The 16,272-nt window shown below is 44.0% G+C and overlaps 1 protein-coding gene across 2 annotated transcripts in view; it reads left to right on the top strand.

The window, feature by feature from the left end:
- The window catches only part of LOC139424733 (protein jagged-1b-like), a 37,740-nt gene extending 25,211 nt beyond the window's left edge, over positions 1-12,529 (top strand). Inside the window, exons 19-26 of one of the 2 annotated variants that reach the window (XM_071176842.1) lie at positions 3,754-3,781; positions 4,161-4,246; positions 4,807-4,920; positions 8,743-8,852; positions 8,996-9,229; positions 9,450-9,581; positions 9,827-9,977; positions 10,260-12,529. In XM_071176842.1, coding sequence (XP_071032943.1) covers positions 3,754-3,781; positions 4,161-4,246; positions 4,807-4,920; positions 8,743-8,852; positions 8,996-9,229; positions 9,450-9,581; positions 9,827-9,977; positions 10,260-10,804 — 1,400 coding nt within the window. In that variant the 3' untranslated portion in view covers positions 10,805-12,529. Of the gene's footprint in view, positions 1-3,753; positions 3,782-4,160; positions 4,247-4,806; positions 4,921-8,742; positions 8,853-8,995; positions 9,230-9,449; positions 9,582-9,826; positions 9,978-10,256 lie in introns of both variants that reach the window. The other variant, XM_071176841.1, reaches the window with a different exon arrangement.
- The last annotated feature ends 3,743 nt before the right edge of the window (positions 12,530-16,272 follow it).

The raw sequence follows: 16,272 nt of genomic DNA, 5'->3' as shown, positions 1-16,272 counted from the left end.
AAACGTTATGTTTGGCGTAAAAGCAACACAGCTGAACACACCATCCCCACTGTCAAACATGGTGGTGGCAGCATCATGGTTTGGGCCTGCTTTTCTTCAGCAGGGACAGGGAAGATGGTTAAAATTGATGGGAAGATGGATGGAGCCAAATACAGGACCATTCTGGAAGAACCTGATGGAGCCTCCAAAAGACCTGAGACTGGGACGGAGATTTGTCTTCCAACAAGACAATGATCGAAAACATAAAGCAAAATCTACAATGGAATGGTTCAAAAATAAACATATCCAGGTGTTAGAATGGCCAAGTCAAAGTCCAGACCTGAATCGAATCGAGAATCTGTGGAAAGACCTGAACTGCTGTTCACAAATGCTCTCCATCCAACCTCACTGAGCTCGAGCTGTTTTGCAAGGAGGAATGGGAAAAAAAATTCAGTCTCTCGATGTGCAAAACTGATAGAGACATACCCCAAGCGACTTACAGCTGTAATCACAGCAAAAGGTGGCGCTACAAAGTATTAACTTAAGGGGGCTGAATAATTTTGCACGCCCAGTGTTATATATATATTACTGCTCAAAAAAATAAAGGGAACACTAAAATAACATATCCTAGATCTGAATGAATGAAATATTCTTATGAAATACTTTTTTCTTTACATAGTTGAATGTGCTGACAACAAAATCACACAAATTATCAATGGAAATCAAATTTATCAACCCATGGAGGTCTGGATTTGGAGTCACACTCAAAATTAAAGTGGAAAACCACACTACAGGCTGATCCAACTTTGATGTAATGTCCTTTAAACAAGTCAAAATGAGGCTCAGTAGTGTGTGTGTGTGTGGCCTCCACGTGCCTGTATGACCTCCCTACAACGCCTGGGCATGCTCCTGATGAGGTGGCGGATGGTCTCCTGAGGGATATCCTCCCAGACCTGGACTAAAGCATCCGCCAACTCCTGGACAGTCTGTGGTGCATAAGTCAGCGAGACATGATGTCCCAGATGTGCTCAATTGGATTCAGGTCTGGGGAACGGGCGGGCCAGTCCATAGCATCAATGCCTTCCTCTTGCAGGAACTGCTGACACACTCCAGCCACATGCGGTCTAGCATTGTCTTGCATTAGGAGGAACCCAGGGCCAACCGCACCAGCATATGGTCTCACAAGGGGTCTGAGGATCTCATCTCGGTACCTAATGGCAGTCAGGCTACCTCTGGCGAGCACATGGAGGAAATGTCACCCCACACCATGACTGACCCACTGCCAAACCGGTCATGCTGGAGGATGTTGCAGGCAGCAGAATGTTCTCCACGGCGTCTCCAGACTGTCACGTCTGTCACATGTGCTCAGTGTGAACCTGCTTTCATCTGTGAAGAACACAGGGCGCCAGTGGCGAATTTGCCAATCTTGGTGTTCTCTGACAAATGCCAAACGTTCTGCACGGTGTTGGGCTATAAGCACAACCCCCACCTGTGGACGTCGGGCCCTCATACCACCCTCATGGAGTCTGTTTCTGACCGTTTGAGCAGACACATGCACATTTGTGTCCTGCTGGAGGTCATTTTGCAGGGATCTTGGCAGTGTTCCTCCTGCTCCTCCTTGCACAAAGGCGGGGGTAGCGGTCCTGCTGCTGGGTTGTTGGCCTCCTCCACGTCTCCTGATGTACTGGCCTGTCTCCTGGTAGTGCCTCCATGCTCTGGACACTACGCTGACAGACACAGCAAACCTTCTTGCCACAGCTCGCATTGATGTCTCATCCTGGATGAGCTGCACTACCTGAGCCACTTGTGTGGGTTGTAGACTCCGTCTCATGCTACCACTAGAGTGAAAGCACCGGCAGCATTAAAAAGTGACCAAAACATCAGCCAGGAAGCATAGGAACTGAGAAGTGGTCTGTGGTTATCACCTGCAGAACCACTCCTTTATTGGGGGTGTCTTGCTAATTGCCTATAATTTCCACCTGTTGTTTATTCCATTTGCACAACAGCATGTGACATTTATTGTCAATCAGTGTTGCTTCCTAAGTGGACAGTTTGATTTCACAGAAGTGTGATTGACTTGGAGTTACATTGTGTTGTTTAAGTGTTCCCTTTATTTTTTTGAGCAGTTTATATATTTGTAATAATGACAATTACAACTGCAACAATACTGAATGAACAATGAACACTTATTTGAATTTAATATAATACATAAATAATGAAACATGTTCAATTTGGTTTAAATAATGCAAAAACAGTGTTGGAGAAGAAAGTAAAAGTGCAATATGTGCCATGTAAAAAAGCCAACATTTTTAAGGTCCTTGCTCAGAACATGAGAACATATGAAAGCTGGTGGTTTCTTTTAACATGAGTCTTCATTATTTCCAGTTGAGAAGTTTTAGGTTATACTTATTATATGACAATTTCTCTCTATACCATTTGTACCTTATACCTTTGACTATTGGATGTTCTTATAGGCACTTTAGTATTGTCAGCCTTATCTCGGGAGTTGTTGATAGGCTTGAAGTCATAAACAGTTCTGTCTCAAGCATTGCTAAGAGCTGCTGGTGTAACGGATGTGAAATAGCTAGCTAGTTAGCGGTGGTGCGCGCTAAATAGCGTTTCAATCGGTGAAATCACTTGCTCTGAGACCTTGAAGTGTGGTTCCCATTGCTCTGCAAGGGCCGCGGCTTTTGTGGAGCGATGGGTAACGATGCTTCGTGGGTGACTGTTGTCGATGTGTGCAGAGGGTCCCTGGTTCGCGCCCGGGTATGGGCGAGGGGACCGTCTAAAGTTATACTGTTACACTGGCAAACACAGTAAAGCGCTGTTTGAATGAATGCTTACAAGCCTGCTGCTGCCTGCCACCGCTCAGACTACTCTATCAAATCCTAGACTTAGTTGTAATATAATAAACACACAAATACGAGCCTTTGGTCATTTAATATGGTCAAAACCGGAAATTCTAATTTCGAAAACAAAATGTTTATTCTTTCAGTGAAATACGGAACCGTTCCATTTTTAATCGAATGCGTGGTACCCTAAGTCTAAATATTGCTGTTACATTGCACAACCTTCAATGTTATAATTATGTAAAATTCTGGCAAATTAATGACGGTCATTACACAGTTCGCAACGAGCCAGCAAGCCCAAACTCCTGCATATACCCTGACTCTGCTTGCACTGAACGCAAGAGAAGTGACACAATTTCCCTAGTTAATATTGCCTGCTAACATTAATTTATTTTAACTACATATACAGGTAAAAACATAATATACTTGTGTACTGATTTTAAGAAAGGCATTGATGTTTATGGTTAGGTACATTAGTGCAACGATTGTGCTTTTTACATGAAAGCGCCTTCATTACATCATCACCTGTTTGGGAAAGTTGAAGTAGGCTGTGATTCGATGATGATGATTTAACAGGCACCGCAAAACAATTTAGTTAACTACACATGGATGATATTACTAGGTTAACTGGTGATTATGTGAAGCTTGATTGCTTGATTGCTTTTTTTCCAAGGTAAGTTTAAAGCTAGCGAGCAACTTACCTTGGCTCCTTGCAGCCACAAGGTCCTTTTGATGCTGTACTTCCGTAACAGGTGGTCAGCCTGCCACCCATTCTCCTCGTGGATTGCAATGTAATCGTCCAAAAAGGCCGATTACCGATTTTTGTTATATGAACTTGAAATCGTCCCTAATTAATTGGCCCGATTTTTAATCAGTCAACCTCTACTGTGTCTAACACAATTTTCTTATATTTCTCATTTTACAGATTCCAACGACTGCAATCCTCACCCTTGGTAAGTCAATCCCAAGCCAAGTTAGACCCAGTAAACATATCTGCCCTCAGGAATGTCCTGTTGCTGATAACACACATACACTCGTCGTCAACAAAGAGCCACAAACAACTCACGTAACCCTGTTTGCTCAAGCCTTCACAATCAGACATTGTACCTTGAGCCACTTCCTCTTCGACCCAATGCCATTTTTAAGAATAATATAAATGTATCTGTTAAACTGTTTTTATGGTGAAATCATTTAATGCAGAGGGGAATTCTTGAGTGATGCTTATTTAGATACTTCCTAAAACATGGAATTACATTTCCAACCCGTTTAGTAAATTCTTATTGGTTAAGAGCTATGACCCCCTGACCTCTGTCTCTATCCTTTTCCCTGCAGCTATAACAGTGGAACCTGTGTGGACGGAGATAACTGGTACCGGTGTGAGTGTGCCGCAGGATTCGCAGGACCAGACTGCAGGATTAGTGAGTGTTAACAATTTGCGTTCCTCTCCCCCCACCCCACTTACTATTCTTAAGCTGTGTCAAACGTCAGTTAAGTCGGGGCTGAATCAGGTTTGTATTTTGGATTTGGTGGTGCTTGTAGGACAACACAATGGAGGATGAGTCTTATGAGATGGCTAGAAAAGTTCACGCTGCGGTTAACCCTTTGATCCAGTTAAAGAGAGCTCAGATGGAGAAGTTGATCACCTGCACTCATTCCCAATGATAACTTGACCACCCAGAGTTAGTCCAACTGTTAACTAGGAATGAAACTAGGGTAGAGTTTGAAAGTATTTGATCTTCAAATGTTTTTTTTTTTGTTATGAAGTTATACTACTTTGTAATTAGCACAGTTTGGTCTGTGGCTCTGGGAAAAATATCAGTCTAAGGAAAATGGTTCCAAGACGTATCGTTTTTCATTTGGAAGTCTGTCTTGTAGTCACTGTCTGTTAGTCAGTAGGCTAGATGGACTGATGCATATAGATTGATGAAGTGACAGAAATGGAGTAGTACCCTAACAGTTGCCAATCTGGTCCCCTCAGACATCAACGAGTGCCAGTCGTCGCCTTGTGCGTTCGGCTCCACCTGCGTAGATGAGATCAACGGCTACCGCTGCCTGTGTCCACCAGGGAGGGCCGGCCCCAGATGCCAAGAAGGTAAGACCTATATCCCTCCATGTGTTCCTTTGGCGGCTCATACTGGCTTCAATAAATACATTTTCCATCATGAGCAGCAGTGTAATTATCCCTGTTGGATTTTGCCATGACAATGGACTGTAATTTTAGTTGGAAACTTTTAGTCTAAATTTTTGTTCCTTGTGCTGTAGCTCTTTAGGTGGTGTTTACCGAACTATAAACAGGACATCAGATTAACAATGTATAAGTGTACGGTACAATATCTTTATTAAAATCACAAGAACCTAAGTCTTAACAAGAGTCACTGTTGGCGTAAACAGTCAACCTGAATAAAATAAAATCAAATTGTATTTGTCACATACACATGGTTAGCAGATGTTAATGCGAGTGTAGCGAAATGCTTGTGCTTCTAGTTCCGACAATGCAGTAATAACCAACAAGTAATCTAACTAACAATTCCAAAACTACTGTCTTATACACAGTGTAAGGGGATAAAGAATATGTACATAAGGATATATGAATGAGTGATGGTACAGAGCAGCATAGGCAAGATACAGTAGATGGTATCGAGTACAGTATATACATATGAGATGAGTATGTAAACAAAGTGGCATAGTTAAAGTGGCTAGTGATACATGTATTACATAAGGATACAGTCGATGATATAGAGTACAGTATATACGTATGCATATGAGATGAATAATGTAGGGTAAGTAACATTATATAAGGTAGCATTGTTTAAAGTGGCTAGTGATGTATTTACATTTCCCATCAATTCCCATTATTAGAGTGGCTGGAGTTGAGTCAGTGTGTTGGCAGCAGCCACTCAATGTTAGTGGTGGCTGTTTAACAGTCTGATGGCCTTGAGAAGAAGCTGTTTTTCAGTCTCTCGGTCCCAGCTTTGATGCACCTGTACTGACCTCGCCTTCTGGATGATAGCGGGGTGAACAGGCAGTGGCTTGGGTGGTTGATGTCCTTGATGATCTTTATGGCCTTCCTGTAACATCGGGTGGTGTAGGTGTCCTGGAGGGCAGGTAGTTTGCCCCCGGTGATGCGTTGTGCAGACCTCACTACCCTCTGGAGAGCCTTACGGTTGAGGGCGGAGCAGTTGCCGTACCAGGCGGTGATACAGCCCGCCAGGATGCTCTCGATTGTGCATCTGTAGAAGTTTGTGAGTGCTTTTGGTGACAAGCCAAATTTCTTCAGCCTCCTGAGGTTGAAGAGGCACTGCTGCGCCTTCTTCACAATGCTGTCTGTATGAGTGGACCAATTCAGTTTGTCTGTGATGTGTATGCCGAGGAACTTAAAACTTGCTACCCTCTCCACTACTGTTCCATCGATGTGGATAGGGGGGTGCTCCCTCTGCTGTTTCCTGAAGTCCACAATCATCTCCTTAGTTTTGTTGACGTTGAGTGTGAGGTTATTTTCCTGACACCACACTCCGAGGGCCCTCACCTCCTCCCTGTAGGCCGTCTCGTCGTTGTTGGTAATCAAGAGTTGGAGAGATTGAGTTTGAGGCGTGCGTGGCCACGCAGTCGTGGTGCGTGGCCACGCAGTCGTGGGTGAACAGGGAGTACAGGAGAGGGCTCAGAACGCACCCTTGTGGGGCCCCAGTGTTGAGGATCAGCGGGGAGGAGATGTTGTTGCCTACCCTCACCACCTGGGGGCGGCCCGTCAGGAAGTCCAGTACCCAGTTGCACAGGGCGGGACCAGGGTCTCGAGCTTGATGACGAGCTTGGAGGGTACTATGGTGTTGAATGCCGAGCTGTAGTCAATGAACAGCATTCTCACATAGGTATTCCTCTTGTCCAGATGGGTTAGGGCAGTGTGTGTGCAGTGTGGTTGAGATTGCATCGTCTGTGGACCTATTTGGGCGGTAAGCAAATTGGAGTGGGTCTAGGGTGTCAGATAGGGTGGAGGTGATATGGTCCTTGACTAGTCTCTCAAAGCACTTCATGATGACGGAAGTGAGTGCTACGGGGCGGTAGTCGTTTAGCTCAGTTACCTTAGCTTTCTTGGGAACAGGAACCATGGTGGCCCTCTTGAAGCATGTGGGAACAGCAGACTGGTATAGGGATTGATTGAATATGTCCGTAAACACACCGGCCAGCTGGTCTGCGCATGCTCTGAGGGCGCGGCTGGGGATGCCGTCTGGGCCTGCAGCCTTGCGAGGGTTAACACGTTTAAATGTCTTACTCACCTCGGCTGCAGTGAAGGAGAGACCGCATGTTTTCGTTGCAGGCCGTGTCAGTGGCACTGTATTGTCCTCAAAGCGGGCAAAAAAGTTATTTAGTCTGCCTGGGAGCAAGACATCCTGGTCCGTGACTGGGCTGGATTTCTTCCTGTAGTCCGTGATTGACTGTAGACCCTGCCACATGCCTCTTGTGTCTGAGCCGTTGAATTGAGATTCTACTTTGTCTCTGTGATAGCCTTGCGGAGGGAATAGCTGCACTGTTTGTATTCGGTCATGTTACCAGACACCTTGCCCTGATTAAAAGCAGTGGTTCGTGCTTTCAGTTTCACGCGAATGCTGCCATCAATCCACGGTTTCTGGTTAGGGAATGTTTTAATTGTTGCTATGGGAACGACATCTTCAACGCACGTTCTAATGAACTCGCACCCCGAATCAGCGTATTCGTCAATATTGTTATCTGACGCAATACGAAACATATCCCAGTCCACGTGATGGAAGCAGTCTTGGAGTGTGGAGTCAGCTTGGTCGGACCAGCGTTGGACAGACCTCAGCGTGGGAGCCTCTTGTTTTAGTTTCTGTCTGTAGGCAGGGATCAACAAAATGGAGTCGTGGTCAGCTTTTCCGAAAGGGGGGCGGGGCAGGGCCTTATATGCGTCGCGGAAGTTAGAGTAACAATGATCCAAGGTCTTTCCACCCCTGGTTGCGCAATCGATATGCTGATAAAATTTAGGGAGTCTTGTTTTCAGATTAGCCTTGTTAAAATCCCCAGCTACAATGAATGCAGCCTCCGGATAAATGGTTTCCAGTTTGCAAAGAGTTAAATAAAGTTTGTTCAGAGCCATCGACGTGTCTGCTTGGGGGGGGGATGTATACGGCTGTGATTATAATCGAAGAGAATTCTCTTGGTAGATAATGGGGTCTACATTTGATTGTGAGGAATTCTAAATCAGGTGAACAGAAGGATTTGAGTTCCTGTATGTTTCTTTCATCACACCATGTCACGTTAGCCATAAGGCATACGCCCCCGCCCCTCTTCTTACCAGAAAGATGTTTGTTTCTGTCGGCGCGATGCGTGGAGAAACCCGTTGGCTGCACCGCCTCGGATAGCGTCTCTCCAGTGAGTGAAGAAAAGAACGTTACAGTCTCTGATGTCCCTCTGGAAAACTACCCTTGCTCGGATTTCATCAACCTTGTTGTCAAGAGACTGGACATTGGCAAGAAGAATGCTAGGGAGTGGTGCACGGTGTGCCCGTCTCCGGAGTCTGACCAGAAGACCGCCTCGTTTCCCTCTTTTTCGGAGTCGTTTTTTTGGGTCGCTGCATGGGATCCACTCCGTTGTCCTGTTTGTAAGGCAGAACACAGGATCCGCGTCGCGAAAAACATATTCTTGGTCGTACTGATGGTGAGTTGACGCTGATCTTATATTCAGTAGTTCTTCTCGACTGTATGTAATGAAACCTAAGATGACCTGGGGTACTAATGTAAGAAATAACAAAAAACTGCGTAGTTTCCTAGGAACGCGAAGCGAGGCGGCCATCTCTGTTGGCGCCGGAAGTAGAGAGCACAGTACATCTAGGATTTTGGGCATCTATAGCAAATGTTAAGGTTCTATCTTGATGAGACTAAAATCGCCACCTCCTGCTTTGCAGTTGCTGGGAGACCCTGTGTTGTCAGTGGTCTGGTGGCCGTGGACGGGACCAAATGGGACGACGATTGCAACACCTGCCAGTGCCACAATGGGAAGGTCACCTGTACAATGGTACGAAACCACAGGTTTTACGACAAGCTGGTTTTTTTTGTTTTGTTTGTACTGTATTCAATCACCATAGGGATGTGAGCTAGCTATGCATTGAATGACCACAAATTATCACCACCACTGACCACATTCCTGTCCCCCTCCAGATCTGGTGCGGTCCCAAATCCTGCCGGGTCCACAGTAAAAGCCACAGTGGTGGCGAGTGCCCGGTCGGTCAGATGTGTGTGCCCGTTCGGGACGAGTGCTGTTTTGTCAAACCATGCCCCAGCCAGGGCGAGTGCTGGTCGGCCTCCCACAGTCCCAAGCCCCACGCAAAGTGCCACCCCGAGAGCAACTGTGCCAATGTCACCTTCACCTTCAACAAGGACACCATGCCACAGGTGAGTTGGTGCAAGCCACATCATAAAAACCATTTGTTCAAACTTAAACTAGGAAGTCAATTTAACCAATGGCAAAACCATTGTCACATCCAGTTTGGCAGCATTTCATATTCCTTTGTAAGACTAGGAGCAGTTTGCAGTTTTTGATTAACTGTGATGCCGATACTTTAATACTTGTGAACTTATTCATTTAACCTTTTGACCTCTGTGTGTGTGGCAGGGCTTGACTGTTGAGAACATCTGCAGCGAGCTAAGGAGTCTGTATGTGGTGAGGAACCTCTCGTCAGAGTACTCGGTGTCCATGACATGCGAGCCATCGGCCACAGCCAACAACGAGATCCATGTAGCCATCGTAAGTACCGCTTGGCAAAAATGTAGCCCTCAATTCAATGATTGTCAAGAATAAGCAAATGACCATTTTGAAACATACATTAGTCATTTAGCAGTCAGTCTTATCCTAAGAATAACTACATTCGCATAAGGATTCATTTGTCCTGTTTCTCACAATATACGCAATATTCTTTCAAATGCGATATATGAAAGTTACAAGTTTCTTGTACGAAGACTTAACTCTATTAGTTCTTTTTTTTTTTTTAGTCGACGGAGGACCCCAGAAGAGGCAAGGCCCCTATCAAGGAAATCACGGACAAGTTCATAGACCTGGTCAGCAAGCGAAACGGCAACAGCACTATCACCACAGCCGTCATCGAGGTCCGCGTCCAGAGGAGGCAGAGCCACAACCCCAATGGTGAGCGCACAGGCAGCCATTTTTTTTTCTGCAAGGACCTTCACTAGTAGTGGGATGGTTTTATGTACCTAGGTTTGAAAAATTCCTGAGCATTTCTCATGTTTTCCAGAAATCCTGGTTGAAGTATTTTGCAGTTCAAATGTTTTAATTGGAAGAGGGAGTAGATCATATTTCTGCTGCTGTCAACTTCCTGCTTAAACTATAGTTCTCGATATCGGAGTCTCCCTCCTTTGTTCTAGTCTTCGATAACTAACGCCTTCCCTCCCTTTCTCCTTCCAGCAGACTACCTGGTCCCCCTGCTGGTGTCCGTAGTCATCGTCATCTGGCTCCTGGCTGTGGTCTCTGCTTTTATCTGGTGCCTCAAGCGGCGCCGAAAGCCCAGCACCCACACGGGTGTCAACACCCAGTCGTCGTCCCCAGCGACGACAGCCGAAGACACCAACAACGCAGTCAACAACGTGCGCGAGCAGCTCAACCAGATCAAGAATCCCATCGATAAACACGGTCTGACCAATGGCCTACCCCCAGTTAAAGAACACCCCAACCACCACCACTATCACTATGAGGACAAGAACTCTCTTATCAATGCCAAAATTAGAACAAACAACTCTGACGTGGGTAGCCACCATTCGGATGACGAGGAGTCTGAGAAGAGGTTTCAGAAGGCTAGGTTCCCAAGGCATACGCCATATACGTTAGTGGACCGGGAGGAGCGGAGCCCACAGCCGCTCCGCACGGCCGGCAAACACCCCAACTGGATTAACAAACAGGACAACAGAGACTTGGAGTCGGCGCAGAGCTTAAACCGAATGGAATTCATTGTATAGCGCACAGCTTGGCGACCTTGGCCCGACCACTTCAACTGGTTTCTCATCGTTGGAAGGTCAGCTGAGGGGCGCTCCAAAGTTGTTGATGCTGTTGTCATATTTTTGAATCAAAAAGTTGTGATTTACCCTTCACAAAGAAGACAAATTTCCATGTGTTTAATTTATGTTTCGACAAGCTGGCTCACACTGGCAATAACGGTTGGCTGTGGTTTGGCTGGATTTCCGGGTGCTGCGTTTGCGTTTTTTTTGAAAAACCAGTTAACTTCGAGGCGGCACTTCTGTAAATGGACATTTCGATGTACGTGTAAGAACATCTCTACGTTGTTCGGTAAGCTGCTGTCGAAGGCTTTTTACAGGCTTTTACCCGGTAGTCATACGAAGTGTACAATTTAATATTAATGTGGGTTTAGCCTCTAACTGGTTTTGTATTTGTACGCGCTTCCGCAGCACCATACCACAGCAACTATCAAAACATGATTATTTATTTTTGTTTGGGGCAGGTTGAGTCTGTCAGCAGTTGCTGCCGATATGAAGAATTTGTGTCAATGTAGAATGATGTATAGATCTGTAAATATTTTTTTTATTAATCATTGTGTATATTTGATTTATTAACTTAATAATCAAGAGCCTTAATATCATTCCTTTTATTTATATGCATTGTTTAGATTTGAAGGTTTGACAGCTTTGTAAGCTTACAACTTCCTTATTTTTGAAAATATTGTTTCAATATATACAGACATTGACCATTTTTTTTGTTGTTTTGGCTCTGTACTACAGTAATTAGGATTTGAAATTATACAATGACTGAGGTTAAAGTGCAGACGGTCAACTTTACTTTGAGGGTATTTTCATCCATATCGTGTGAACCTTTTTTTTTTTTTTTAAATGAACTTTTTCTACATGGTCTACCCATCTACCCCTCAAGGAACCAAAAGCATTTGGACAAATTCACTGATGTGTGTTTAAGTTTAGTATTTAGTCCCATATTCCTGGCACGCAATGACTACATCAAGCTTGTGACTCTACAAACTTGTTGGATGCAGTTTCTGTTTGTTGTTTCAGATTATTTTCTGCCCAATAGAATTGAATGGTAAATAATGTCCCATGTGTATGGCGCTTGCAACGCCAGGGTTGTGGTTTTGATTCCCACGGGGGGGGGGGGCAGTATGAACCAGTACAAAATGTATGCACTCGCTCTGATTAAGAGCGTCTGCTAAATTAACTAAATATTAATGTCATTTGAGTCACTTATTGTAAATATGAATAGAATATTTCTGAACACTTCTACATTAATGTGGATGCTACCATGATTACATATAATTGTGAATGATGAGTGAGAATGTTGGAAGCACACAGATTATACCAAGAACATGCTAACTTCTCACCCTTACCAATAACGTGAGCAAAGCATATTTTGTGGAGGGTGTGAGATATGCCTCAACTTTCTCACACATAATTATTCATGTTTTTCTGTAATCATGGTAGCATCCACATGAATCAATTAAAATACCCTCAAATTAAAGCTGACAGTCAGCAATTTAACCTCAGTCATTGTATAATTTCAAATCTAAAGTGCTGGAGTACAAAACCAAAACAACAATGTTTCACTGTCCAAATACTTTTGAACCTCACTTTGTTTCATAAATGCCAAAAGTGTTCTTGAAAGAATAGTTTATTTTTGAACAATTAGATGGCCATTTTTGTCCACACAAAAAAAAAAAAAAATGTTTTTGTACAATGTCTGTTTGAAACCATTTCTATGGTATATTTGCCAGGACTATTTTGTAAGTACTTAAATGGAAATGGAATGGCAGGGGAAAGGATAAAATAACATGGAGGGTCATTTGAAACAACGCAATGTGGCAGACACATTGCTTGCCAATTAAATACTTTTAAGGGATTTTTTTATTTTTTTTTGTAGCCTGATGTTTGAATGTACAGCATAACAAGTGTCAAGAACAGGAAAACATTTCCTTAGATCCTTTGTAAAAAAAAATAACTTTCGGTGTATGTGATTACTTTGCATATATGGTAATGAACTCTAATAAATGGTGGAATTCGTTTTGCATGACCCGATGCCCCAGGTGGGTGGAGATTTCACTTAAGGACCAATGGAATGGTCTTCAATGAGCAAATTCGGGTCACTGGGCCATGCAAAACTAACTCGACCATTGAGATACTTGAAGCGAGGAGATCCAATAAGAACACTGTAGAACTGTCATGTGACACATAGCCTTTCTGGATTGGACGGAGACCACAAGGCTGTAAACATTTTTATTTATTTTTTGTTTGCCCTGAAAATCATGATATAAGAAAGTATGTGTACATTTCACTTTAGTGTGTTAAGTACTTAAGAATTAAAGTATTTTTGGGGGGAGGTTGTTCCTGGCAAGTCTTTGTTTTGTTTTGGAAAGTAATATTTATTAAAATATTTTGTACAAAAACAGCTTTGTCTGTTTTCCATTGCTTTCTGGGGCAAATGGTCTGCCTGGTGGCGTAAGTTTGCGGGTGTAGACTAGACGACATGGCGGATTTGCCGCATTTTTGCTGTTGAGTGTTGAACAATGACGAGCCTTTGAGCCTCGACTATCCCTGTCCTCTTTCACACATGCACTAACAGTCTTAGCAGAAACGTGAGAGAGTTTAAAAGGCCTGTACACCGCCCTAACCTGCGTGGGAACAAGCCTGTCTTTCACCTAAATAAACAGAAGGAGACACTTGCAAATGCATTTATAGAGGAATTGCTCCAAATGGAAAAAAACAAGCAATCTTTTTCCTCCCGTTTGACTTGACCCTGACTTTGAGATATTTCATTTATATTCAACTTGATTTCTCCCTACTTATTATGCTGGGTTTGAAAAAACGGGAAAGGAGCATTTGTGTGTTTTAGGCACAAAAGGGTGTGGTATATTGCCAATATACCACGGCTGAGGGCTGTTCATATGAGCAACGCGGAGTGCCTGGATACAGCCATTGGCCATATACCAAAAACCCCCGAGGTGCCTTTATTACTATTATAAAAATGTTTTGTCATACCTGTGATATACGGTTTCATATACCACGGCTGTCAGCCAATCGGCATTCAGGGCTTGAACCACCAAGTTTATTGCAATTATACAAATTACACAAACTTTGTCATTGGGAGGAGAAGGATAGCCTACTTCTCATGTAAAACGGAGTCTGATAAGTAGTGAAAGTCTTCATGATCTAGTGATTATTTGAGGTATAATCAGAGGATGTGGGAGTTTAGTCGTCTTTTTGGGATTGCGGCCTCGCCTCCCCGGTTTTATTATTTTGGGATGCAAAAATTCAGAGATCATCGTTCCCAACTCTCAAGCTATGTCCCAAATGGCACCATATTCCTTATTTAGTGCACTCAAGTTTTTATTGCCTCGGTCTACTTAAGTAGTGCGCTTTATAGGGAACAAGGTACCGTTTTGGACACACTCCACCACTGTGGTCTCTCAGCTGACTCCTAGCCAACGAATAGCCAACCAATTCCTCTCTTCTTGGTTTCTCAGCAAAATATGCTTTTATTTCGCCAGTCTTACTTTAAGGGAGATGAGGTTTGTGGGTGGTTAGGTGTGTATGTGTGTCTTTGTTTATGCATAGCACTCTGTGCACTTTCCGCGAGGCCGGAAGAAAGCGGATGTTTCCAGATTTCAAAGCTAGTATTTTCAATCTATGTGGGGACTCCGCTCAGGTGTCTCTTTATGCTTGCTACATTAGGTTACACCGGGGGAGGCGAACTCAATATACTTTTGAATGAAATCAAAAAATCAAATCGAAACTGTGTATAAATGATGGACCTATATTCATACAGTTTTTTTTTTGTCTATGTCCAGCTTGCTAAAAATCACCAAAAAGAAAGCTAGACAGTCAGGTATAATAATAAGTAAATATGGATCGATTTCGACAAGGAAATATAACCCTTCGGACCTCACTGAAGAATGCGTCCCCCGGGGCAAAATTAGACACCCTGCATTTCCCAAGTTAAAGTAGGTTTTGTATCAGCCTGTTCAAAAGTTGACAACTATTTTCATTCCTCTCTGATTACTATGAAGGATCTTTCACGGACAAATGTGTTATATATATGTAAAATGTATTGACTGGGGTCAAAGTGCAATTGCTATAAGGGCCCTTGAATCAAATCAAATTTTATTTGTTGCATGCGCCGAATACAACAGATGTAGACCTTAACGTGAAATGCTTACTTACAAGTCCTTAACCAACAATACAGTTAAGGAAAATAAGAGTTTTTTTTATTTTTTATTAAATAAGAATTTATAAAAAATAAGAGCAAAAATAACAATAATGAGGCTATATACAGGGGGTACCACTGATTCAATGTGCAGGGCCACAGGTTAATTGAGGTAATATGTACATGTAGGTTGGGGTAAAGTGATTATGCATAGATAATAGATAAACAGCGTGTAGCAGCAGCGTAAAAAAGTTTAGGGGCGTCAATGCAAATAGTCCGCTTAGCTGTTCAGCAGTCTCATGGCTTGGTGGTAGAGCTGTTCAGAAGCCTTTTGGACCTAGATTTGGCGCTCCAGTACCGCTTGCCGTGCGGTAGCAGAGAGAACAGTCTATGACTATGGTGGCTGGAGTCTTTGACAATGTTTAGGGCCTTCCTCTGACACCGCCTGGTATAGATGTCCTGGATGGCCCCAAGCTGGGCCGTGCGCACTAGCCTCTGTAGCACCTTGCAGTCGGAGGCCAAGCAGTTGCTATAACAGGCAGTGATGCAACCATGCCCTCTATGGTTCAGCTGTAGAACTTTTTGAGGATCTGAGGACCCATGCCAAATCTTTTTAGTCTCCTGAGGGGGAATAGAGGTTGTCATTCCCTCTTCAATTTTGGACCATGATAGTTTGTTGGTGATGTGGACACCAAGGAACTTAACGGTCTCAACCTGCACAACTACAGCCCGTCGATGAGAATGGAGGCATCATGCTCGTCCCTCCTTTTCCCGTAGTCCACGATCATCTCATTTGATCACGTTGAGGGAGAGGTTGTTGTCCCGGCACCACACTTACAGGTCTCTGACCTCCTCCCTACAGGTTGTCTCATCATTGTCGGTGATCAGACCTACCACCGTTGTGTCGTCTGCAAACTTAATGATGGTGTTAGAGTCGTGCTTAGCCACGCAGTCATGGGTGAACAGCGAGTACAGGAGGGGACTAAAGCACATACCCCTGGGGGCCCCCGTGTTCAGGATCAGGGTGGCAGATGTGTTGTTGCCTACCCTTACCACCTGGGGGCGGCCCGTCAGGAAGTCCAGAATCCAATTTCAGAGTGAGGTGTTTAGTCCCAAGGTCCTTAGCTTAGTGATTGGCTTTGAGGGCACTATGGTGTTGAACGCTGAGGTTTAGTTAATGAACAGCATACGCACGTAGGTGTTCCTTTTGTCCATGTGGGAATGGGCAGTGTTGAGTGCAATAGAGATTGTGTAATCTGTAGATCTG

Source organism: Oncorhynchus clarkii, chromosome 13 (assembly GCF_045791955.1).
Source record: "Oncorhynchus clarkii lewisi isolate Uvic-CL-2024 chromosome 13, UVic_Ocla_1.0, whole genome shotgun sequence".
Taxonomy (NCBI): domain Eukaryota; kingdom Metazoa; phylum Chordata; class Actinopteri; order Salmoniformes; family Salmonidae; genus Oncorhynchus; species Oncorhynchus clarkii.
Note: the sequence above shows the minus strand (reverse complement) of the source record. Positions and strands in the feature narration are given on the sequence as shown.